We start from the raw sequence: 24,566 nt of genomic DNA, 5'->3' as shown, positions 1-24,566 counted from the left end.
TAAAAAAATTAAAAAGGGACCAGGACGACTGATCCGTGTAAAGGAAAGAATGAATGGGGCCATGTATCGTGTGATTTTAAGTGAAAACCATCAGCAAGGGCATTGAAGATGAAACGTGGCTGGGTCTTTCAGCATGACAATGATCCCAAACACACCGCCCGGGCAACGAAGGAGTGGCTTCGTAAGAAGCATTTCAAGGTCCTGGAGTGGCCTAGCCAGTCTCCAGATCTCAACCCCATAGAAAATCTTTGGAGGGAGTTGAAAGTCCGTGTTGCCCAGCAACAGCCCCAAAACATCACTGCTCTAGAGGAGATCTGCATGGAGGAATGGGCCAAAATACCAGCAACAGTGTGTGAAAACCTTGTGAAGACTTACAGAAAACGTTTGACCTCTGTCATTGCCAACAAAGGGTATATAACAAAGTATTGAGATAAACTTTTGTTACTGACCAAATACTTATTTTCCACCATAATTTACAAATAAATTCATTAAAAAATCCTACAATGTGATTTTCTGGACTTTTTTTTCTCATTTTGTCTGTCATAGTTGAAGTGTACCTATGATGAAAACGTTTTTGCCCCACTGTATATTTGCCCCCACTTTCAGACAAAGTCAGGCGCCCATGTATGAGGGACATGTGTCACAGCAACTCTCCAGACACATTTTTATCATATATATTCTATTACTATATGATTTATGAAATATGATATATCATATTTACCTAATCCAGTAGTCAACAACTTTTTCTGGGTCAAGATCACTTTCTGAGTCAACATACAAGCCGGGATCTACCACTCAGATTTTTTTATACGTGATTTAAAAAAAAGTAGGCCTATGCTACATTAACCTATTTAAAAAAGTACAGGAGCAATTAGGTGTGTGCAGTAGGCTATAGGCCCCTATTATCACCACATATTGGCTATGCTTGAATTGCCCTGCCAATGCTTCGCAGTCGGATATTTAAAAAATATATATATTTCAAAAATATATATATTTCAAAATTTGAGGTAGGCTATATGATCACACTGGAAATAGATCAGCTGTTGTATCACTTCTGAGGCACAGCTTGCTTTTTATTTTTATTTTACTGGGCTGATGGTGCCTGCATCTGATGTTCAGTCTCAGCGGAGAGAGAGAGCAGCAGTCAGAGGGTCCGCCTCGCTACGCCGTCCGCTGTCCCTTTCCTTCGTTGACACTGACCAAAAAAGGGATACCGTCTTCCAGCGGATGGCGAAACTCAAGTCACACAGCATTATTTTTGCCTCATGCACAAATTCATGTTGTTACTCCTATGAACAGAGAAAGTGAAATATTCCTCTATATAAAAAATGTTAAAAAGCCGCTAGCAATAACAACGCAAGCCTATTGATACATTTTCCTACTCTTTCATTACAGCTGCAGTGCTGGTTGTAGTGCGAGTGGAAGTAGGAAGGATGCGTAAATTTATGGCTTTTAAAAGTGTTGAATAAAAAGTGTTGACAGTGCTGGGTAAGAACTGAAACATGAACTCAGTCATAAAAACAGCAGCTCTTTGCTGTATTTGTTGTCAGTCTCTCTCTAGTCATGGTTTTACAGTGGCTTACGAAAGTATTCCCCCCATTGGCATTTTTCCTATTTTGTTGCCTTACAACCTGGAATTAAAATAGATTTGGGGGGGGGTTTGTATCATTTGATTTACACAACATGACTACCACTTTGAAGATGCAAAATCTTTTTTATTGGGAAACAAACAAGAAATAAGACAAAAAAACGGAAAACTTGAGTGTGCATAACTATTCACCCCCCCAAAAGTCAATACTTTGTAGGGCCACCTTTTGCAGCAATTACAGCTGCAAGTCTCTTGGAGTATGTCTCTATAAGCTTGGCACATCTAGCCACTGGGATTTTTGCCCATTCTTCAAGGTTAAACTGCTCCAGCTCCTTCAAGTTGGATGGGTTCCGCTGGTGTACAGCAATCTTTAAATCATACCACAGATTCTCAATTGGATTGAGGTCTGGGCTTTGACTAGGCCATTCCAAGACATTTAAATATTTAAATATACCCCTTAAACCCCTCAAGTGTTGCTTTAGCAGTATGCTTAGGGTCATTGTGCTTTTGGAAGGTGAACCTCCGTACCAGTCTCAATCTCTGGAAGACTGGAACAGGTTTCCCTCAAGAATTTCCCTGTATTTAGCACCATCCATCATTCCTTCAATTCTGACCAGTTTCCCAGTCCCTGCCGATGAAAAACATCCCCACAGCATGATGCTGCCACCACCATGCTTCACTGTGGAGATGGTGATCTCGGGGTGGTGAGTGTTGGGTTTGCTACAGAAATAGCATTTTCCTTGATGGCCAAAAAGCTGTAATTGGTTGCACCAGATCTTATTTAGGTGATTCATAGCACGCACCACTTTTCATATGGTGCATATGCCCTGCACATACAGTACCACTTTGAATTTTTTTAAATATATTTAAATAAGTTATTATTTTTATTTCACTTCACCAATTTGGACTATTTTGTGTATGTCCATTAGATGAAATCATAATAAAAATCTATTTAAATTACAGGTTGTAATGTAACAAAATAGGAAAAACACCAAGGTGGATGAATACTTTTGCAAAGGCACTGTAAAAGGTTTCAAAACTTTCAGTATCAACTTTGCTGTAGCTTTCTTTTACGCCTGCTACGATACTGCTGATATGGTATTCTGTGCCATCCGATTGCCCAGCGGTAAGCCTATAGTGCACTTGATTTGCTCCCCGGGCCCGCCAGGAAGGTAGAGTTTGTACCTTCAGACACATGAAGTGGTTCAAAATCGGAACCATTCGCTTACCCGGCGCGCAGTGCAGCTGAATCGGGTGCACCTACAACCAACAGCAAGAGACTAATAAAAAAGAGGAACGCAGCTTTATTGTTGTTTTTTTACAAGAATGTTTGCCGATCGACTAGAAATGCTTTGGAGATCAACCAGTCAATCGCTGTCGACCGATTGGTGACCACTGGCCTAATCTATAATATACAGACAGACTTAAATATAGGTTGACATGTTTCTATCCACGTACTCATTGTACCTGTATGGGCATCCTCGGGTGAGGTTGGGGGCGTGAGGGTGACTGAGGAGATGGCAGAGTCTCGTTGGGATGCAGGCACTTGGTGGCCACCAGAATAGATGGCGGTGCAGTGCGAGGACCCCTGGGGGACCACGGCCGGGATGTCAGACTGGGGCACCAGCACCAGGCAGGCTGGGTACACCATCCTCACACCACCTGGAGGTAGAGACAAACACCCACTCATTATTAGCAGTTAAGTATGTGTATGTGATCCGTGCAGGAATGGAACCCCCGTCCCTTTTCTCCATTTCATATACAGTGCATTCTGAAAGTATTCTGACCCCTTGACTTTTTCCACATTTTGTTACATTACATTACATTACAGCCTTATTCCAAAATGAATTAAATCACCCCCCCCCCCTCATTAATCTACACACAATACCCCATAATGATAAAGCAAAAACTGTTTTTTTGATTTTTTTTGCAAATGTGTAAAAAAAAATATATAATATAAACATCACATGTTTAAGTAGTCAGACCCTTCACTCAGTTCTTCTTTGAAGCATCTTTGGCAGCAATTACAGACTTTTTTTTTTTTTACCCCTGTAACATAACAAAATGTGGAAAAAGTCAAGAGGTCTGTGTTGGCGAGAGAGAGGTCTTACCAACGAGGACCTCCACAGCGGCCAGCGAGTCATCCTCCCAGTCCATGTACTCCATCTTGTCCTCCGATGGAGAGTCATTTTTGTCCTTGTCTTTAGAGCTGGGGCTTATGGGATAGAACTGGTTCCACTCCTCTATCAGTTTCTGGGTGGGAGGGTCTGACAGCTTGAATGACTGACCCGTCAGAGTCCCGTTCAGACCAAACGGACTTAGGATGACTGGAGGGAGAGAGGGAGAGAAAGGTAGAGAGAAAAAGAGATACACACAGCCAGTCTCAGTACAGAAGCTGTGTTACTTCAGAATAAATCCCCATCCCCATCATACTGCATCCATCCATCCTGGGGCGGCAGGGTAGCCTAGTGGTTAGAGCGTTGGACTAGTAACCGGCATGGTTGCAAACCCCCGAGCTGACAAGGTACACATCTGTTGTTCTGCCCCTGAACAGGCTGTTAACCCACTGTTCCTAGACCGTCATTGTAAATAAGAATTTGTTCTTAACTGACTTGCCTAGTTAAATAAAGGTAAAAATAAAATTACGCATGTGTTCTTTTCTGTAACCCCATCCTTTCATTCATTCTCCTTCCACCCATCACCCCCATTCCTTCATCCCTGCCACCAGCCATCCAGTGTGCATATTTCCATACAGAATTTACCCCACTGTTTTACCCAAAAGGCTCAGACTTTTCTGTTTCCATCTACATGGACCGGCACCCGTGTCTCACTGGGCCATGTCTCCGGCGTACGTGCTCTGACCTGCTCTGACTTGAGGACAATGCCAGGTCACTGGTACTTTTCAGCTGACATTGACATAACAATGTCTAACTGTGAACTTTAACACATTCTCACAAAGCAACAGTCTTTGTTGCAGAGGTTGTTGTTTCTACTTTTTACAAAATGTGAGTAAAGTATATGACAGGCCTGATATAAACAGAACATTTGTCTGTAAACTTTCCAAAGATAAAATTAATTATGCGATAAATGTCGGTGGAAACACTTTTATGCACAAATATTTATAGATTAACCATTATATCAAAGTAAACGTTGAGTCACGGGATGACATGTTGCGTGGTCCTCCCTCTACGACTTGGCAAAGCATGCAGTTTACTTAGTTACATATTAAATAAGTTATGATGAACTTCACAAGGTGGTGAAAGTGCACAGTAACGAGCTTGATGCTACGTTCTAATACATTTTGAGGGTCTTATTCTGGTGATGCTAGGCTGCCGTTTGACAAAAAATGATCAGGTGCTTTTGTCCATAATAATCTCATCATGTATTGTAGGTTATACCTGCACTGTATCTGGAGCTGATGTCTAGTTAAATAAAGGTCAAAAATAAAAATAATAATAATAATTGAGTACACGTGCCAATACCAGTGGGCACACTCGCTATATAACGCAACATTTTTGTGAGAAAACCCTCAGTCGAGTTGAAAATGCGATGGAAACTCATTTAACTTGTATAACCCATTTAACTTGTATAATTTAACCACAAAAGGTATTTTTATATGCACTGCCTCATCACGCACAGCTTTTAATCAGCAACAAGTCAATTTGATGGAAATATCTCTTGTGGGGGGAAAAAAAATTATGCCGATTTTATAATATCTGCATAAAAATCTGTCGACAATTGTATGGAAACCTAGCTATAGTCAGCCCTAGCTATGGAAACACAATTTCCCTAGTATAATATAAGGGTGTATACTAGGCTTGGGTGGTATCAATATTTTCATATCATCATACCGTCCTTCTCTCATCAAGGGATTTACGGAATTAACGGCATTGCGCACAAGGGGGCGCTAAAAACACAAGAAAATCCCATTAGGCCTCTATGACCAGAATGCTAACAAAATTTGCACAAACTAATAGCGAAATCACACACCTAAATGCTAACAATCGAAAACTAACCTAAACTAATAGCAAAGACAGCTTAAAAGGTTATACAAGCAGAGCTAGTAGTGGGGACATTTACAAGCAAAAGTGAATGAGAGAAATTGGGCAAATGAATAAAGTTGTGATGCTGCTCTTCCTTCAGAAAAACATGCATGTGTATGGGGAGCAGAGGGGAGAAGAAAGGAGGAGGGACAAAATGCTTATAGGAAGCAGAGGGGGGGGGGGGGGGGAACTAATCTCTTTGACTTTTGGCAGAAAGATAAAAGATACAGTTGAAGTTGGAAGTTTACATACACCTTAGCGAAATACATTTAAACTCAAGTTTTCACAATTCCTGACATTTAATCCTAGTAAAGATTCCCTGTTTTAGGTCAGTTAGGATCACCACTTTATTTTAAGAATGTGAAATGTCAGAATAATAGTAGAGAGAATGATTTATTTAAGCTTTTATGTCTTTCATCACATTTCCAGTAGGTCAGAAGTTTACATGCAGTCAATTAGTATTTGGTAGCATTGCTTTTAAATGGTTTAACTTGGGTCAAACCTTTTGGGTAACCTTCCACAAGCTTCCCAAAATATGTTGGGTGAATTTTGGCCAATTCCTCCTGACAGAGCTGGTGTAAATGAGTCAGGTTTGTAGGCCTCTTTGCTCGCACACGCTTTTTCAGTTCTGTCCTCACATAAACTATAGGATTGAGGACAGGGCTTTGTGATGGCTACTCCAATACCTTGACTTTGTTGTCCTTAAGCCATTTTGCTACAACTTTGGAAGTATCCATGGGGTCAATGTCCATTTGGAAGACCCATTTGCGACCAAACTTTAACTTTCTGACTGATGTCTTGAGATGTTGCTTCAAAATATCCACATAATTTTACTTCCTCGTGATGCCATTTATTTTGTGAAGTGCACCAGTCCCTCCTGCAGCAAAGCACCATCACAACATGATGCTGCCACCCCCGTGCTTCAAGGTTGGGATGGAGTTCTTCGGCTTGCAAGCCTGCCCCTTTTCCCTCCAAACACAACGATGGTCATTATGGCCAAACAATTATATTTTTCTTTCATCAGACCAGAGGACATTTCTCCAAAAAGGATGATTGTTGTCCCCATGTGCAGTGGCAAACCATAGCCTGGCTTTATTATGGCGGTTTTGGAGCAGTGGCTTCTTCCTTGCTAGTGTGGCTTTATTATGGCGGTTTTGGAGCAGTGGCTTCTTCCTTGCTGAGTGGCCTTTCAGGTTATGTTGATATAGGACTCGTTTTAATGTGGATATAGATACTTTTGTACCTGACCCAGCATCTTCACAAGGTCCTTTGCTGTTGTTCTGGGATTGATTTACACTTTTCACATCAAAGTAGGTTCATCTTTAAGAGACAGAACGCATCTCCTGCCTGAGCCGTATGATGGCTGCATTGTCCCATGGTGTTTATACTTGTGTACTATTGTTTGTACAGATGATATTGGTTCCTTCAGGCAGTTGGAAATGCCTCCCAAGGATGAACCAGACTTGTGGAGGTCTACAAAAACAATTCTGAGGATTTGGCTGATTTCTTTTGATTAACCCATGATGTCAAGCAAAGAGGCACTGAGGTTGAAGGTAGGCCATGAAATACATCCACAGGTACACCTCCAATTGACTCAAATTATGTAGCCTATCAGAAGCTTCTAGAGCCATGACATCATTTTCTGGAACATTCCAAGCTGTTTAAAGGCAGTCAACTTAGTGTATGTAAACTTCTGACCAAATGGAATTGTGATACAGTGAATTATAAGTTAAATAATCTGTCTGTAAACAATATGGGAAAAATGACTTGTGTCATGCACAAAGTAGATGTCCTAACCGACTTGCCAAAACTATAGTTTGTTACCAAGAAACTTGTGGAGTGGTTGAAAAATGAGTTTTAATGACTCCAACCTAAGTGTATGTAAACTTCAGACTTCAACTGTATATACTGTATATGCAATGCATTCGGAAGTATTAAGAGCCCTTGACTTTTTCCATGTTTTGTTACATTAAAGCCTTATTCTAAAATTGATTAAATTATACATTTTCATCATCAATCTACACACAATACCCCATAATGAGAGAGAGAAAAAATATTTGAATTATTTTTTTGCAAAGGTATTAATAATGAAAAAATGAAATATATCCAAATCCTTTGCTATGAGACTCGAAATTGAGCTCAGGTACATCCTGTTTCCATTGATCATCCTTGAGATGTTTCTACAACTTGATTGAAATCTACCTGTGGTAAATTAAATTGATTGGACATGCTTTGGAAAGGCACACACCTGTCTATATAAGGTTCCACAGTTGAAAGTGCATGTCAGAGCAAAATCCAAGCCATGAGGTCGAAGGAATTGTCCGTAGAGATCCGAGACAGGATTGTGTCGAGGCACAGATCTGGGGAAGGGTACCAAAAGATTTCTGCAGCATTGAAGGTCCCCAAGAACACAGTGGCTTCCATCATTCTTAAATGGAAGAAGTTTGGAACCACCAAGACTTTTCCTAGAGCTGAACGCCCGTCCAAACTGAGCAATCAGGGGAGAAGGGCCTTCGTCAGGGAGATGTTGTGGGGATGTTTTACAGCTGCAGGGACTGGGAGACCATTCAGGATCGAAGGAAAGATGAACGGAGCAAAGTACAGAGAGATCCTTGATGGAAACCTGTTCAAGAGCGCTCAGGACCTCAGACTGGGGCTAAGGTTCACCTTCTAGCAGGACAACAGCTCTAAGCACACAGCAAAAACAACGCAGGAGTGGCTTCGAGACAAGTCTCTGAATGTCCTTGAGAGGCCCAGTCAGAGCCCGGACTTGAACATGATCGAATATCTCTGGAAAGAACTGAAAATAGCTGTGCAGCGACGCTTCCTGATGGGTAAGCAACATCCCCTCCGCCACACTGACCCTAGACACAGGGGCTCCACAGGGGTGTGTACTTAGTCCCCTCCTGTACTCCCTGTTCACCCACGACTGCGTGGACTGATCCCCGGCGACGTTAAGTCAGCCTACAGGGAGGTCAGTGACCTGGCAGTGTGGTGCCAGAACAACAACCTCTCCCTAAATGTCAGTAAGATCAAGGAGCTGATCGTTGAATACAAGAAACGGGGGACAAGCACGCTTCCATCCACATTGACGTGGCCAAATGGGAGGACGAGAGCTTCAAGTTTCTCAGTTTCCAAATCACAAAATACTTAAAATGGTCCAAACAAACGCGCACAGTAGTGAAGAAGGTGCGACAGCTCCTCTTCCCCCTCAGGATGTTGAGAAAAAAAAAGCTGTACCATTGACAGCATATTGACTGTCTGCATCACTAACTGGTATGGTAATAGCACCGCCCTCGATCGCATGGCGCTACAGAGGGTGGTGTGGACAACGCTGTACACCACTGGGGCCGAGCTCCCTGCTATCCAGGACATCTTTATCAGGCGTAGTGGTAAGAAGGCCTGTAAAATCGTTAAAAACTATTCTCTCTGCTTCCGCACGGCAAGCAGTACCGGTGGATCAAGTCTGGCACCAACAGGCTCTTGAACAGCTTCTATCCCCAAGCAATAAGACTGATAAATAGCTAACAAACTATCCGAGTTAATGTTCTATCCCCTTATTGACCTTTTATTTTTGCACTGTCTCTATGCACACTCATGGGGCCCTACACACTCACTCCATTATCTGCTCACTCACACATAATGCACATACATTTATACTGACTCTACACCCACTCACATACAAGCTGCTGCTACTCTGTTTATCTTATATCCTATTGCCTACTCACCTTACACCTATACATACTGAATCTTTCTCCATCACTCTGTATTTAGAATGCTTACTTAGTTGTGTTCTTCATATATTTCTTCTTGTTTTTTTTTTGTATTACATTGTTATTGATTATTGGGTTTTGAGTTTGCAAGAAAGGCATTTCACTGAATTTGTGCACGTGATATCAAAACTTGAAACTAACAGGGGCTGGCTGGCTTGAGGGAGGGAGGGAGAAGGGGGAGAGAAGGCAGTCTCACAGAGAGAGAACATCTGGAACCCACACAGTGCTGGCCAGCTAAATGCAAGCCACTCAAGGTCAGGACATTTTAAGGAGAAGGGTAGTCAATCTATATTCATATTCCCACCATGCTGAGATTAAATGGAGGGGCCATAGTAGCTAGTAAGTGGATGGTGACCTCACCAGACAATTGAGTGAACATCCAGTTTCCTCAGAAACTACAATGGGAAACAAACAGACAGTGTGACAAGACTGACTGAATCATACACACCTCTGATGTTCTATGCTGTCCACTCCATAATACACAACCCTCCCTCCGTCCCCTTCTCTCTTTCTGTCTCCATCTCCCTGAAGACATGGTAAATATGCTCAGATCAGTCAAAGGTGCTGAGAGTTCATTACATTCACGCTGCGCTGTTTTATGAGGTCATATCTTGAAAAGGCTGGAGTGCTCTGCCGCACACTAAACCAAGCCTGTCAGAGATGAGAGGAGGGAGGGAGTGAGGGAGAGAAGAAGGGAGGTGTAGGAGGGCGGGGGACTAGCAGACGTCAGCCCCTCTTTGCCGCTATGCTCGGTCTGCTACATAGCTCATGGCGACAACACATACCGGCACACACACCCTGGGAATTCTGCGGGTTTGTTAGTACTGATGTCAAATACACAACAACCACCTATTCATAGAAGGGCAGTGCTCTGACATAAAGTACTGGACACATCAGTGGTCCCACCACAGAGCATTAAACGCTGGCTTTAATTGAAGATCATTTGATGACCAGAGGACAATTGACTCCACATTAAACCCATTGATCCATTTGCCTGTGGATAATGGCACCAAACACATAGAGCAGCATATCTTCCTGTCTGCCACCTCAAGTCCCATACAAAGTATTGGCAGGTTGGTATGTTGGAAAAAAAGCAGAAGGTCTGGTCCACTATCTGATATGCTTTCCAAACCCTGATATAGCATACATCTACTGACACATACTAGTGACTGAAGAGAGACAGAGAGTGGAAAGCTGTGCTATCTAATTACAGTATCTATCTATCTAAACTCAGCAAAAAAAGAAACGTCCCTTTTTCAGGACCCTGTCTTTCAAAGATAATTCATAAAAATCCAAATAACTTCACAGATCTTAAACACTGTTTCCCATGCCGGTTCAATGAACCATAAACAATTAATGAACATGCACCTGTGGTACGGCCGTTAAGACATTAACAGCTTACAGACGGTAGGCAATTAAGAGGCCTTTCCACGGACTCTGGAAAAACACCAAAATAAAGATGCCCAAGGTCCCTGCTCATCTGCGTGAACATGCCTTAGGCATGCTACAAGGAGGCATGAGGACTGCAAATGTGGCCAGGGCAATATACTGCAATGTCCGTACTGTGAAACGCCTAAGACAGCGCTACAGGGAGACAGAACGGACAGCTGATCGTCCTCACAGTGGCAGACCACGTGTAATAACACCTGCACAGGATAAGTACATCCGAACATGACACCTGCGGGACAGGTACAGGATGGCAACAACAACTGCCCGAGTTACACCAGGAACGCACAATCCCTCCATCAGTGCTCAGACTGTCCGCAATAGGCTGAGAGAGGCTGGACTGAGAGCTTGTAGGCCTGTTGTAAGGCAGGTCCTCACCAGACATCACCGGCAATAACGTCACCTATGGGCACAAACCCACCGTCACTGGACCAGACAGGACTGGCAAAAGGTGCTCTTCACTGACGAGTCACGGTTTTGTCTCACCAGGGGTGATGGTTGGATTTGCGTTTATCGTTGAAGGAATGAGCGTTAAACCGAGGCCTGTACTCTGGAGCGGGATTGTTTTGGAGGTGGAGGGGCCGTCGTGGTCTGGGGCGGTGTGTCACAGCATCATCAGACTGAGCTTGTTGTCATTGCAGGCAATCTCAACACTGTGCGTTACAGGGAAGACATCCTCCTCCCTCATGAGGTACCCTTCCTGCAGGCTCATCCTGACATGACCCTCCAGCATGACAATGCCACCAGCCATACTGCTCGTTCTGTGCGTGATTTCCTGCAAGACAGGAATGTCAGTGTTCTGCTATGGCCAGCAAGAGCCCGGATCTCAATCCCATTGAGCACATCTGGGACCTGTTGGATCGGAGGGTGAGGTCTAGTGCCATTCCCCCAAGAAATGTCCGGGAACTTGCAGGTGCCTTGGGGGAAGAGTGGGGTAACACCTCACAGCAAGAACTGGCAAATCTGGTGCAGCACATGAGGAGGAGATGCACCGCAGTACTTAATGCAGCTGGTGGCCACACCAGATAATGACTGTTACTTTGGATTTTGACCCCCCCTTTGTTCAGGGACACATGATTCCATTTCTGTTAGTCACATGTCTGTGGAACTTGTTCAGTTTATGTCTCAGTTGTTGAATCTTTTTATGTACATACAAATATTTACACAAGTTAATTTTGCTGAAAATAAACACAGTTGACAGTGAGAGGACGTTTCTTTTTTTGCTGAGTTTATATATCCATTAACCTGCTGTTGAATCTACAGAGCAGGAGGTTTTAAGGGGCCAATCCGCAGTTGAAACAATTACAAAGTGTCTTCCCCGCCACTATTTCTGTAAAACGCTGAAGGATGGGGCTGGAGAAATGTAACCACTCTCAAATTCATAGAGAGCTATGAACTGACCATCCATCATATCATTTATTTATTTTTCACCATGTTTTGAGGCTATACGGTGTTTGTTTACATTTACATGACTTTTACATTTAAACAGCACCAGGCTCTAACTTAAATTGACATTATTACTGTGAGGCTAGTGGGGGAAAGAATGACTGCAGCTAATTTTCCCTGTGCAGTGCTGCACTCCAGTCAGATCAGAGAATGGACAGAGTGATCACCATTATTAGGTTCCAGGTGGGAAGGGAGGAGGTGGGAAGGAGTGGGGTAGGCATTTTGTTAGTTAACCTAAGGCAAAGCCCTTGTGCCTGGTGTAATGATCGCTCTCTCAAGCTTTCCTCCTTCTCCTCCTCTTTCTTTTGTTAGGATTTATTTTATTGCAGTTTTTTTTGTAGGCTCCCTCCTCTCTGTCCTCTGCGTGTCTTTTACAGCTAATTGTACAGATGTCTCCAGCAGCAGACCTCAGCTAGTGGGGACAGCCCTCTGAGGGCTAGAGGGAGGGGGAGGGACAGAGGGAGGAAGAAAGAAGGTGGAGGGAGAGAGAGAATGAGATGAAGAGAAGGATGGGAGCAGGGGACAGGTGGAGAAAAGAGGGAGGGGTAAGTGAGGAAGAGTAGGAGGACAGGGAAAAGCAGAACATGTGGATAGATGGGGGAGGGACAGAGGGGGTGTGTGGGAGCTGCTGGTGGCACATCATTACTGTCAGGCTGTCTGATGAAGGAGCAGAGCGGAGGAGAGGAGCCTGTTCTTAATACCTGAGGATTACCCCTGTCTTCTATAGAGACATGACACGAAGCTGAGAGAACAGAGCAGTCTGTTCTCACACAGCACTGATATACTCTACCTCTTTTTCCCCCTTTGGGTTTTACATGTGCTCAAAGCCAATGATACATGTTCACTTAAGCAATGAACTCTTTCCCTGAGGGGTAGTGCGGGGTGAAAGGACTGTGTGTGTGTGTGTGTGTGTGTGTGTGTGTGTGTGTGTGTGTGTGTGTGTGTGTGTGTGTGTGTGTGTGTGTGTGTGTGTGTGTGTGTGTGTGTGTGTGTGTGTGTGTGTGTGTGTGTGTGTGTGTGTGTGTGTGTGTGTGTGTGTGTATTTGCAGTGCATGTGTATGTATATGTGTGTGCTTGTGAAAAGGTGTGTGTACACTCCACCTACCTTGGAAGGGGCTGGAGGCCTGCTGGGCCAGGGTGAGGTGCTCGTCACTCAGGTGGTAGACTGGTTGGTGCTGGTTGATCTCCACGCTGGTGCACACGTTACTCTCCCCATGGAGGAAGAAGGTGAACGAGCATGACAGATGTTCACTGTGGAGAGAGAGAAAGAAAGAGAGAGAGCACAGAGTGAGTCATTTTAGCTGGGATGATTCTGGAAGCGGAAGTGTGTGAACTGTTGAATGATACAACAGAGGAAGAGCGTGGATAAGAGGGGGAGCCATAGAAGATGAGAGAGGGCAAAACACTGAATTTGCCTGCTAATGGCTGGACGGAGGAGCGGAGAGATTGTGGAAGATAACAATGACATTGTTCAGCCATGGAGCAAAATCTCTAACTTGACAGGGTCTCCTGGGTAGAATACCAAAGGTGGAGAGGGGTTAGGGAAATGATATGTCACTGATTTAACAGAGACCTAATATGACATCGTCACAATCAAAATAAAGTTGTTTCAAACATCTGTATTCTTATACTACAGCAGAATGCTGAGTCTGTACTGTAGTGTGTGTAGTGTGTATGTTGTTTGATTGGGGTGAGAGGAAGCGAGAGAGAGAGATAGAGTGACAGGGAAAGAGAGAGAGAGAGAGAGAGAGACTTGTCTCCAGCCTCCCTCCCTCTCTGCCTCCTCTCATCCTATGCAGCACAGCCACCTGACAGAAGACCAAATGAAAGCGGACGCGGTTAATTTAGTAGAGGATCAAAGAGGGGTTGCCTCCTTAGAGGATTTGGTTAAGTAAATATCTATCCCTCTTCTCTACCAATCTGTCTCTCTCTCCCTCCATCTCTCCCTGGCAGAGCTGCTGCTGCAGAGGATTAAAGAAAAGAATGGGAATGAAAAAGGAGTGAAGGAATCAGACTAATAATATATCATTATCATGAGACAGGTCTGAGGAAGAATTGAGTGGCACAAGGCTGGAGGAGAGAAACATTTCCACTACAGACTAATGCATACTATACATGCACTAACAAGGATAGCCTATACAATGCAATAAGACTGGAACTTTCTTATTTCCTTGATAAAAATACAAATAAATATGCATGGGCTTTAGCTAAGTGGGCTAACACAGTCTTAACACATGCAGGAGACCCGGTTTGAACCCAGTCAGTCACAAGATCAAGATTAAATAGGGAGTGAAATAGCTATCTGAGGAAGTGCTATGACAGGGCAATTCAAATATATTGTTATGGGGGCCAAATTAAGTTTTTCGTCACACTCCCTTCTAACACAATAGAGGGGAACAGAGGGCATGACCATGTTCCAGAGAATCTTATCTTTCAGAAATGGGGTCATAATAGCTAATAACACAAACGGTTCAAACGCTAGAGCCAAACTCATACTGTATGAATAAGCAAATACAAAATGCCACATTGGTTTCAGAAACAGTCAGAAACCTGTTTAAGTGTTTGATTATACCGGATCTCTTCTACCATTCCTTTTTGGCCAAGTACCAGGATGTTGCCTCTGGTTTTGAATTTGAATTTGTAGAACTAAATTTGAAATCGGAATGTATTTGATAAGTTGAATGCAGTGCCTTCAGAGAGTATTCACACCCCTTGACTTTTTCCAAATGTTGTTGTATTACAGCCTGAATTTAAACTGGATTAAATTGATTTTTTTTGTCACTGGCCAACAGTGACAAAAATGTTTACAAATTAATTAAAAATGAAAAGCTTAAATGTCTTGAGTCAATAAGTAATCAGCCCCTTTCATGGCAATCCTACATATGTTCAGGAGTAACAATTAGCTTAACAAGTCACATAAGTTGCATGCACTCACACTTTGTGCAAAAATCGTGTTTAACATGATTGTTCAATTACTACCTCATCTCTGTACCTCACACATACAGATAATTGTAGGGTTGCAGTCCCACGCTGAAAATGGCTGTTTAGCATTGAACATCAACCAATTTAACAGAGCTTGAATATATACATATATTTTTTAAACAGAATAATGTGCAAATATTGTAAAATCCAGATGTGAAAAGATTTACCCAAAAAGACTCACAGCTGTAATCACTGCTAAAGGTGATTCTAACATGTATTGACTCGGGTGTGAATACTTATGTAAATGAGATATTTATGTATTTTATTTTCAATACATTTGCAAAAATATTATCCATTTTGAACTCAGGCTGTAAAAAAGTTGGAATAAGTCAAGGGGTATGGTAAACTTTGGTAAACTTTAAATTATAGTTTGTAACTAGACAAAGAATGCAATATTAACCATACTGAAACTGAATATATATAAATACAGAATTTGAATATTCAATTAAATTGAAATATCATTTTTAAACTGAATGCAACAGTCATTCAATTCCGTTTGAAATCATTTAATACAAGTCTTCATTTACAAATTCAATATCTAAATGCAAAAATCTTGAATTCAAATAGATTTTCTGTTGGCAATGAAATCGCTCCATAATTTCCTCACTACGGTCTGTCTGTCTCTGGAACAGCCTCCCTCTTTCTCCTGTCTGTCTCCACTCAGACATTCTGGCTGCTGTTTGGTTCCAACAGAGCATCCTGTCCTGGGGCCTTGGGGCAGACTGACTGGGAGGTCACAGTGGGACGGTCTCTCCCTGCCCCAAGGGCAGCCTGACTGGGAGGTCACGGTGGGACGGACCATGTGCCATAGAGAGAGAGACTATTTACCATATAGAGAGAATGAGTGTCAAAGAAAGAAAGAGAAACATGAGCAACACACCTAGATCGGAGATAGCTAGTATCAAAGATCCAAGGGCAGCTAGGTAAGTGACTGCCAGATCAAAGTCAGCTAATATTAAAGAGCTGTCCGGTAATAATAGAGGAGTTAAGAAACATGGCTTCCCAGTGGCTGTGAGAGAGAAACGGGCTCTGTTAGTAAGGTGTGTCAGGGCAGGACCGCCCAAAAGTAGAGCGCTGAGCCTCTCAGGCCTCCTGTGGTGTGTGTGTCTGGGCTGTTAAGGCAAGGTGGGGTAGGGAGCCAACAAATTAGCGGAGTGAAGGAAACCTCACACCTCTCCTTTATTCTCTAGGAATTACACATGCGTAAATGGAGCTCAATTCCCTTTTTATGCACCTTTCTCTCTATGCATATTCTGACCTTGAACTTAAGCATGGCAAAAGCATGTGTCAGGCGTATATTTGCTTGGGGTGGAGATTGCAGAAATGGAGGTGTGGCAGAGTTGTGTCTACAGATGCGCAGTATTCTGATCTTGACTTAATTCCCTCATAATTCCACCACCTTTATGTACGAGGAAACCATGAATAAGGTCGAGCAACCTGTCGGTTCTAAGTAGAGGTCGACCGAGTATGATTTTTCAACGCCGATAACGAATAATCAAACAATTTGTATTTATTTATTTGTAATAATGACAATTACAACAATACTGAATGAACACTTATTTTAACTTAATATAAAACATCAATAAAATCAATTTAGCCTCAAATAAATAATGAAACATGTTCAATTTGGTTTAAATAATGCAAAAACAAAGTGTTGGAGAAGAAAGTAATATGTGCCATGTAAAAATGTGTGCCATGTAAAATATGTGCCATGTAAAAAAGCTAACGTTTAAGTTCCTTGCTCAGAACATGAGAACATATGAAAGTTGGTGGTGCCTTTTAACATGAGACTTCAATATTCCAGGGTAAGAGGTTTTAGGTTGTAGTTAATATAGTATTTATAGGACTATTTCTCTCTATACCATTTGTATTTCATATACCTTTGACTATTGGATGTTCTTATAGGCACTATAGTATTGCCAGTGTAACAGTATAGCTTCCTTCCCTCTCCTCGCCCCTACCTGGGCTCGAACCAGGAACACATCGACAACAGCCACACTCGAAGCATCGTTACCCATCGCTCCACAAAAGCCGCGGCCCTTGCAGCGCAAGGGGAATAACTACTCCAAATCTAAAAGCGAGTGGCGTTTGAAACAGTATTAGCGCAAACACAGCTAACTAGCTAGCCATTTCACATTGGTTACACCAGCCATTAGGCTGATAGGCTTGAAGTCATAAACAGCGCTGTGCTTGCGAAGAGCTGCTGGCAAAATGCACTAAAGTGCTGTTTGAATGAATGATTAAGGGCCTGCTGCTGCTCAGTCAGACTGCTCTATCAAATCAGACTTAATTATAACATAATAACACACAGAAATTCGAGCCTTTGGTCATTAATATGATCGAATCCGGAAACTATCATTTCGAAAACAAAGCGTTTATTATTTCAGTGAAATACAGAACCGTTAGGTATTTTATCTAACGGGTGGCATCCCTAAGTCTAAATATTCTTGCTACATTGCACAACCTTCAATTTTACCTACGTAAAATTCTGGCAAATTAGTTCGCAATGAGCCAGGCAGCCCAAACTGTTGCATATACCCTGACTCTGCGTGCAATGAACGCAAGAGAAATTACACAATTTCACCTGGTTAATATTGCCTGCTAAACTGGATTAGTAGTTATAACTAGTGATTATGATTGTTTTTTATAAGATAAGTTTAATGCTAGCTAGCAATTTACCTTGGCTTCTACTGCATTCGCGTAACAGGCAGGCTATTCGTGGAGTGCAATGGTTAGAGCGTTGGACTAGTTAACTGTGAGGTTGCAAGATTGGAACCCCCGAGCTGACGAGGTACAAATCTGTCGTTCTGCCCCTGAACAAGGCAGTTAACCCACTGTTCCTAGGCCGTCATTGAAAATAAGAATTTGTTCTTAACTGACTTGCCTAGTTAAATAAAGGTATTTAAAAAAAATAATAATAATAATAATAATCGTAAATCTGCGCCCAAAAATACCGATTTCCGATTGTTATGAAAACTTGAAATCGGCCCTAATTAATCGGCCATTCCGATTAATCGGTCGACCTCTAGTTCTAAGTAAGCGCTGAGGCCTGAGCGCTGAGCCTCTCAGGCCTCCTGTGGTGTGTGTGTCTGGGCTGTTAAGGCAAGGTGGGGTAGGGAGCCAACAAATTAGCGGAGTGAAGGAAACCTCACACCTCTCCTTTATTCTCTAGGAATTACACATGCGTAAATGGAGCTCAATTCCCTTTTTATGCACCTTTCTCTCTATGCATATTCTGACCTTGAACTTAAGCATGGCAAAAGCATGTGTCAGGCGTATATTTGCTTGGGGTGGAGATTGCAGAAATGGAGGTGTGGCAGAGTTGTGTCTACAGATGCGCAGTATTCTGATCTTGACTTAATTCCCTCATAATTCCACCACCTTTATGTACGAGGAAACCATGAATAAGGTCGAGCAACCTGTCGGTTCTAAGTAGAGGTCGACCGAGTATGATTTTTCAACGCCGATAACGAATAATCAAACAATTTGTATTTATTTATTTGTAATAATGACAATTACAACAATACTGAATGAACACTTATTTTAACTTAATATAAAACATCAATAAAATCAATTTAGCCTCAAATAAATAATGAAACATGTTCAATTTGGTTTAAATAATGCAAAAACAAAGTGTTGGAGAAGAAAGTAATATGTGCCATGTAAAAATGTGTGCCATGTAAAATATGTGCCATGTAAAAAAGCTAACGTTTAAGTTCCTTGCTCAGAACATGAGAACATATGAAAGTTGGTGGTGCCTTTTAACATGAGACTTCAATATTCCAGGGTAAGAGGTTTTAGGTTGTAGTTAATATAGTATTTATAGGACTATTTCTCTCTATACCATTTGTATTTCATATACCTTTGACTATTGGATGTTCTTATAGGCACTATAGTATTGCCAGTGTAACAGTATAGCTTCCTTCCCTCTCCTCGCCCCTACCTGGGCTCGAACCAGGAACACATCGACAACAGCCACACTCGAAGCATCGTTACCCATCGCTCCACAAAAGCCGCGGCCCTTGCAGCGCAAGGGGAATAACTACTCCAAATCTAAAAGCGAGTGGCGTTTGAAACAGTATTAGCGCAAACACAGCTAACTAGCTAGCCATTTCACATTGGTTACACCAGCCATTAGGCTGATAGGCTTGAAGTCATAAACAGCGCTGTGCTTGCGAAGAGCTGCTGGCAAAATGCACTAAAGTGCTGTTTGAATGAATGATTAAGGGCCTGCTGCTGCTCAGTCAGACTGCTCTATCAAATCAGACTTAATTATAACATAATAACACACAGAAATTCGAGCCTTTGGTCATTAATATGATCGAATCCGGAAACTATCATTTCGAAAACAAAGCGTTTATTATTTCAGTGAAATACAGAACCGTTAGGTATTTTATCTAACGGGTGGCATCCCTAAGTCTAAATATTCTTGCTACATTGCACAACCTTCAATTTTACCTACGTAAAATTCTGGCAAATTAGTTCGCAATGAGCCAGGCAGCCCAAACTGTTGCATATACCCTGACTCTGCGTGCAATGAACGCAAGAGAAATTACACAATTTCACCTGGTTAATATTGCCTGCTAAACTGGATTAGTAGTTATAACTAGTGATTATGATTGTTTTTTATAAGATAAGTTTAATGCTAGCTAGCAATTTACCTTGGCTTCTACTGCATTCGCGTAACAGGCAGGCTATTCGTGGAGTGCAATGGTTAGAGCGTTGGACTAGTTAACTGTGAGGTTGCAAGATTGGAACCCCCGAGCTGACGAGGTACAAATCTGTCGTTCTGCCCCTGAACAAGGCAGTTAACCCACTGTTCCTAGGCCGTCATTGAAAATAAGAATTTGTTCTTAACTGACTTGCCTAGTTAAATAAAGGTATTTAAAAAAAATAATAATAATAATAATAATCGTAAATCTGCGCCCAAAAATACCGATTTCCGATTGTTATGAAAACTTGAAATCGGCCCTAATTAATCGGCCATTCCGATTAATCGGTCGACCTCTAGTTCTAAGTAATAAAACATTGACTTACTTTTTTCCGATAGAACTAACACAGCGTCCTCCCGAATGGCGCAGTGGTCTAAGCTGTGCCACTAGAGATTCTGGGTTCGCACCCGGGGAGGCCCATGGGGCGGCGCACAATTGGCCCAGCGTCATCCAGGTTAGGGAGGGTTTGGCAGGCAGGGATATCCTTGTCTCATCGTGCACTAGCGACTCCTGTGGCGGGCCGGGCACAGTGCACGCTGACACGGTCGCCAGGTGTACGGTGTTTCCTCTGACACATTGGTGAGGCTGGCTTCTGGGTTGGATGGGCATTGTGTCAAGAAGCAGTGCGGCTTGGTTGTGTTTCGGAGGACGCATGGCTCTTAACCTTTGCATCTCCAGAGTCCGTCCGGGAGTTGCAGCGACGAGACAAGACTTTAACTACTACCAACTGGATACCACAAAATTGGGGTGAAAAAAACCCCACCAATCTCTATGCACTCTAATGCATAAATTGATAAGATCTATCGGATAAGACCATTTGAGTAATCTGTTTGGATAAGGGGATTGTAAATATAAATTACAATTGTTTTAGATCTATTTTACCTTATGATTGCTGACAAATCGTGAGCTTGGTTATATCTGCAGAAAGATGATTCTGAGATATTTGGCTTTAATTAGTTTGAATGGTGTCAGCAAGTTTTATCTTGCATTCTTTTTATCTTAACTACATACATTGGTGTATTTAGAAAACTACAGTGGGGCAAAAAAGTATTTAGTCAGCCACCAATTGTGCAAGTTCTCCCACTTAAAAATATGAGAGAGGCCTGTAATTTTCATCATAGGTACACTTCCAACAATGACAGACAAAATGAAAAAAAAAAAAAATCCAGAAAATCACATTGTAGGAATTTTAATGAATTTATGAATTTAAGCGAAAATAAAGCTTTTTGTGCATATGGAAAATTTCTGGGATATTTTTATTTCAGCTCTTGAAACAAGGGACAAACACTTTACATGTTAAGTTTATATTTTTGTTCTGTCACGGCTGTTGGAAGGAGAGGACCAAGGTGCAGCGTGGTGAGCGTACATTTTCTTTATTTTAATCAAAATGACACCACACCACACAAAACAAAACTATAAACACTACAAACACCAACTGTGACGCTCAAAAGCGAAGTGCTCTAAACAAAGTCACCTTCCCACCAACACAGGTGGGGAAAGGGTACCTAAGTATGGTTCCCAATCAGAGACAACGATAGACAGCTGTCCCTGATTGAGAACATTTTCTACATTGTAGAATAATAGTGAAGACATAAAAATTATTAAATAACACATGAAAACATGTAGTAAGCAAAAAAGTGTTTAAAAAAATTTAAATATATTTTATATTTGAGATTCTTCAAAGCAGTCACCCTTTGCCTTGATGAAAGCTTTGCACACTCTTGGCATTCTCTCAACCAGCTTCATGAGGTAGTCACCTGGAATGCATTTTAATTAACAGGTGTGCCCTGTAAAAAGGTAATTGGTGTAATTTCTTCCCTTCTTAATGTGTTTGAGCCAATCAGTTGTGTTGTGACAAGGTAGGGGTGGATATACAGAAGATAGCCCTATTTGTAAAAGACCAAGTCCATATCATGGCAAGAACAGCTCAAATAAGCAAAGCGAAACGACAGTCCATCATTACTTTAAGATATAAAGATCAGTCAATCCGGAAATTTGGCAGTACGTCCAACCAGCCTCACAACCACAGTCAACGTGTAACCACCCAGCCCAGGACCTCCACATCCGGATTCTTCACCTGAAGGATCGTCTGACAGGGGGTGGGGTGGGTGCTGAGGAATATTTATGTTTGTAATAAAGTCCTTTTGTGGGGAAAAACTCATTCTGATTGGCTGGGCCTGGCTCCCTAGTGGGTGAGCCTGGCTGCCCAGTGGGTGAGCCTATGCCCTCAAAGGCTCACCCCATGTTTGCACCCCTGCCCAGTCATGTGAAATCTATAGATTAGGGCCTAATTAATATATTTAAATTGACTGATTTCTATTATGCAACACAGTAAAATCTTTAAAATTGTTGCCTGTTTTGTTTATTTTTGTTCAGTATATATTCTAGTGAGTTTGTCAATAAAAATTGAATTAAAGGTACACTGTACTTAAAGGGATGGCTTTAGATAAATGGACTGAAAAGCCTATTGAATGAGAACTCCAAATCTGGAGTCACATCTGCAAAGCCCTTTATGCACCTGCATACGGCAAGTCTGAATACCAACTACTGATTAATGTCCCTATACCGGGACGGTTGAGCTTGTGTTCGCTAATGTGATTAGCATGACGTTGTAAGTAACAGCAAACTTTCCAGGAAGCTGGGTAGAAAGCTTAAATTCTTGTTAATCTAACTGCACTGTCCAATTTACAGTAGCTATTACAGTGAAAAAAATACCATGCTAATGTTTGAGGAGAGTGCACAACAATAAACACTTTTATCACAGCCACTGGTTTGATACATTCACCTCTGAAGCTAAATAATGTACTTACATTCAGTAATCTTGCTCTGATGTGTCATCCTAAGGGTCCCATAGATAAAATGTAGCATAGTTCTGTTTGATAACATCAATTTTCATAATCAAATGTAGAAACTGGGTTCTACAGTTTGAACCCCTGCTGTCTCTGACTCCATACCCACCCCACCTGGCCATCTAGATGTGTAAAAGTTTGTGTTTAAGCTAATGATCCATCATGTATGACATCCCTGGGAGTGTGTAAACTTAAATGTTGTATTACCATATAATTTTTGTATGTTCCCTATAGTTTTGAACTGAAAATGTATCAATTGACCAATTCGGCTCATTTGGGCAGACTTGATACAAAATATTGTCCAGTATTGCAGTGCTTCACTGGATCAATCTGAAACTTTGCACACACACTGCTGCCATCTAGTGACCAAAATCGAAATTGTGTCTAAACTGCAATATTATATTATAGCCTTTCTCTTGCGTTTCAAAAATGATGAACAAAATAAAAATTGAAAAACACATGTTTATTTGTTTGTATTATCTTTTACTAGATCTAATGTGTTATATTCTCCTACATTAATTTCACATTTCCACAAACTTTAAAGTGTTTCCTTTCAAATGGTAAGAAGAATATGCATATCCTTGCCCCAGGAGGGAGGGAGGGAGGGAGGGAGGGAGGGAGGGAGGGAGGGAGGGAGGGAGGGAGGGAGGGAGGGAGGGAGGGAGGGGCAGGAGTAACCACAGAAACCACAACATCTTTTACTAACTCTGGTCTCACACTCACTCTGGTCTCACACTCACTCTGGTCTCACACTCACTCTGGTCTCACACTGTGTTGCCCGGCTGAGGGAGCTAAAAGAATGGAGGGCTGCCACCTGTAGCCCATTAGGCAGAACGGCAGCAACACACACCACATCAACAGTGTCTGGACATGCTTCTTTTCATCCTCTCGATCAGAGAAACTCACTTTAGAGATACTCACTCATCAGTTGAGTAAACTACCATTGAAAGAGGCTAATATGGATATTTAAGATAAAACAACAATGAGAAGGTCAGGATGAGAAGGTTCCTAAGAGCTGTCTAAAATGGAGATGCAAACCATGTATCCTATATCTTAAATATCGTCACATTGAGAGTGTATCAAACAGTGAGTATTGATCAAATTCTCAAGGACTCAATGAGGCATTTCTCAGCGGCTGATTTTTTTGTCCATTGTGCAAGGAATAAATGTCAATAGATAGACAGGTGTTTGTTTTTAACCCTTAGTAGCCCCCATGCCCGCAATGATAAAAACAACAACAAATAGAGCAGAGACACATGACCTAACGGCTGTGTCGCACGCACGCGCACACACGCACGCGCACACACACACACACACACACACACACACACACACACACACACACACACACACACACACACACACACACACACACACAAAGGGGCAGGGGATTTGTCGCCAGCCCCAGTGAGGGGAGTTGGCTGAAAAACGCAGCACAATCACATTGGGCCAGGCTCGGCTGCTGTGTGTGGCGTGCCACCACAGGCCCATTGTCCCTGTCACGGCCAGCGCATACACTGTCAGCTCCAAACAAACTCTGTAATCTCTCAATTCTTCTGGGGCAGGAAGAGTGGGGTTGGGCATGTGTCAAGGTATGTAGGGTGCAGGGTTTCCGTTAGGAAAATGTAGCACCAGAAATTTCAGCGGCAACATTTTAATTAACCGGACATTGAGAAATTTACCGGACCCAAATACATTGGGTGGTAACCAGATTAAGGTGTCCACCC

At 42.2% G+C, this 24,566-nt stretch overlaps 1 protein-coding gene across 2 annotated transcripts in view; it reads right to left on the bottom strand.

The window, feature by feature from the left end:
• The window catches only part of LOC139418261 (mediator of RNA polymerase II transcription subunit 13-like), a 156,667-nt gene that overhangs the window by 66,364 nt on the left and 65,737 nt on the right, over positions 1-24,566 (bottom strand). For both annotated transcript variants that reach the window (XM_071167584.1, XM_071167585.1), the window contains exons 4-6: positions 13,402-13,547; positions 3,700-3,915; positions 3,056-3,250 (exon numbers count right to left, since the gene is read on the bottom strand). In XM_071167584.1, coding sequence (XP_071023685.1) covers positions 3,056-3,250; positions 3,700-3,915; positions 13,402-13,547 — 557 coding nt within the window. The remainder of the gene's footprint in view (positions 1-3,055; positions 3,251-3,699; positions 3,916-13,401; positions 13,548-24,566) is intronic.

This window comes from Oncorhynchus clarkii, chromosome 10 (genome assembly GCF_045791955.1).
Source record: "Oncorhynchus clarkii lewisi isolate Uvic-CL-2024 chromosome 10, UVic_Ocla_1.0, whole genome shotgun sequence".
NCBI classification, from domain to species: Eukaryota; Metazoa; Chordata; class Actinopteri; order Salmoniformes; family Salmonidae; genus Oncorhynchus; species Oncorhynchus clarkii.
Note: the sequence above shows the minus strand (reverse complement) of the source record. Positions and strands in the feature narration are given on the sequence as shown.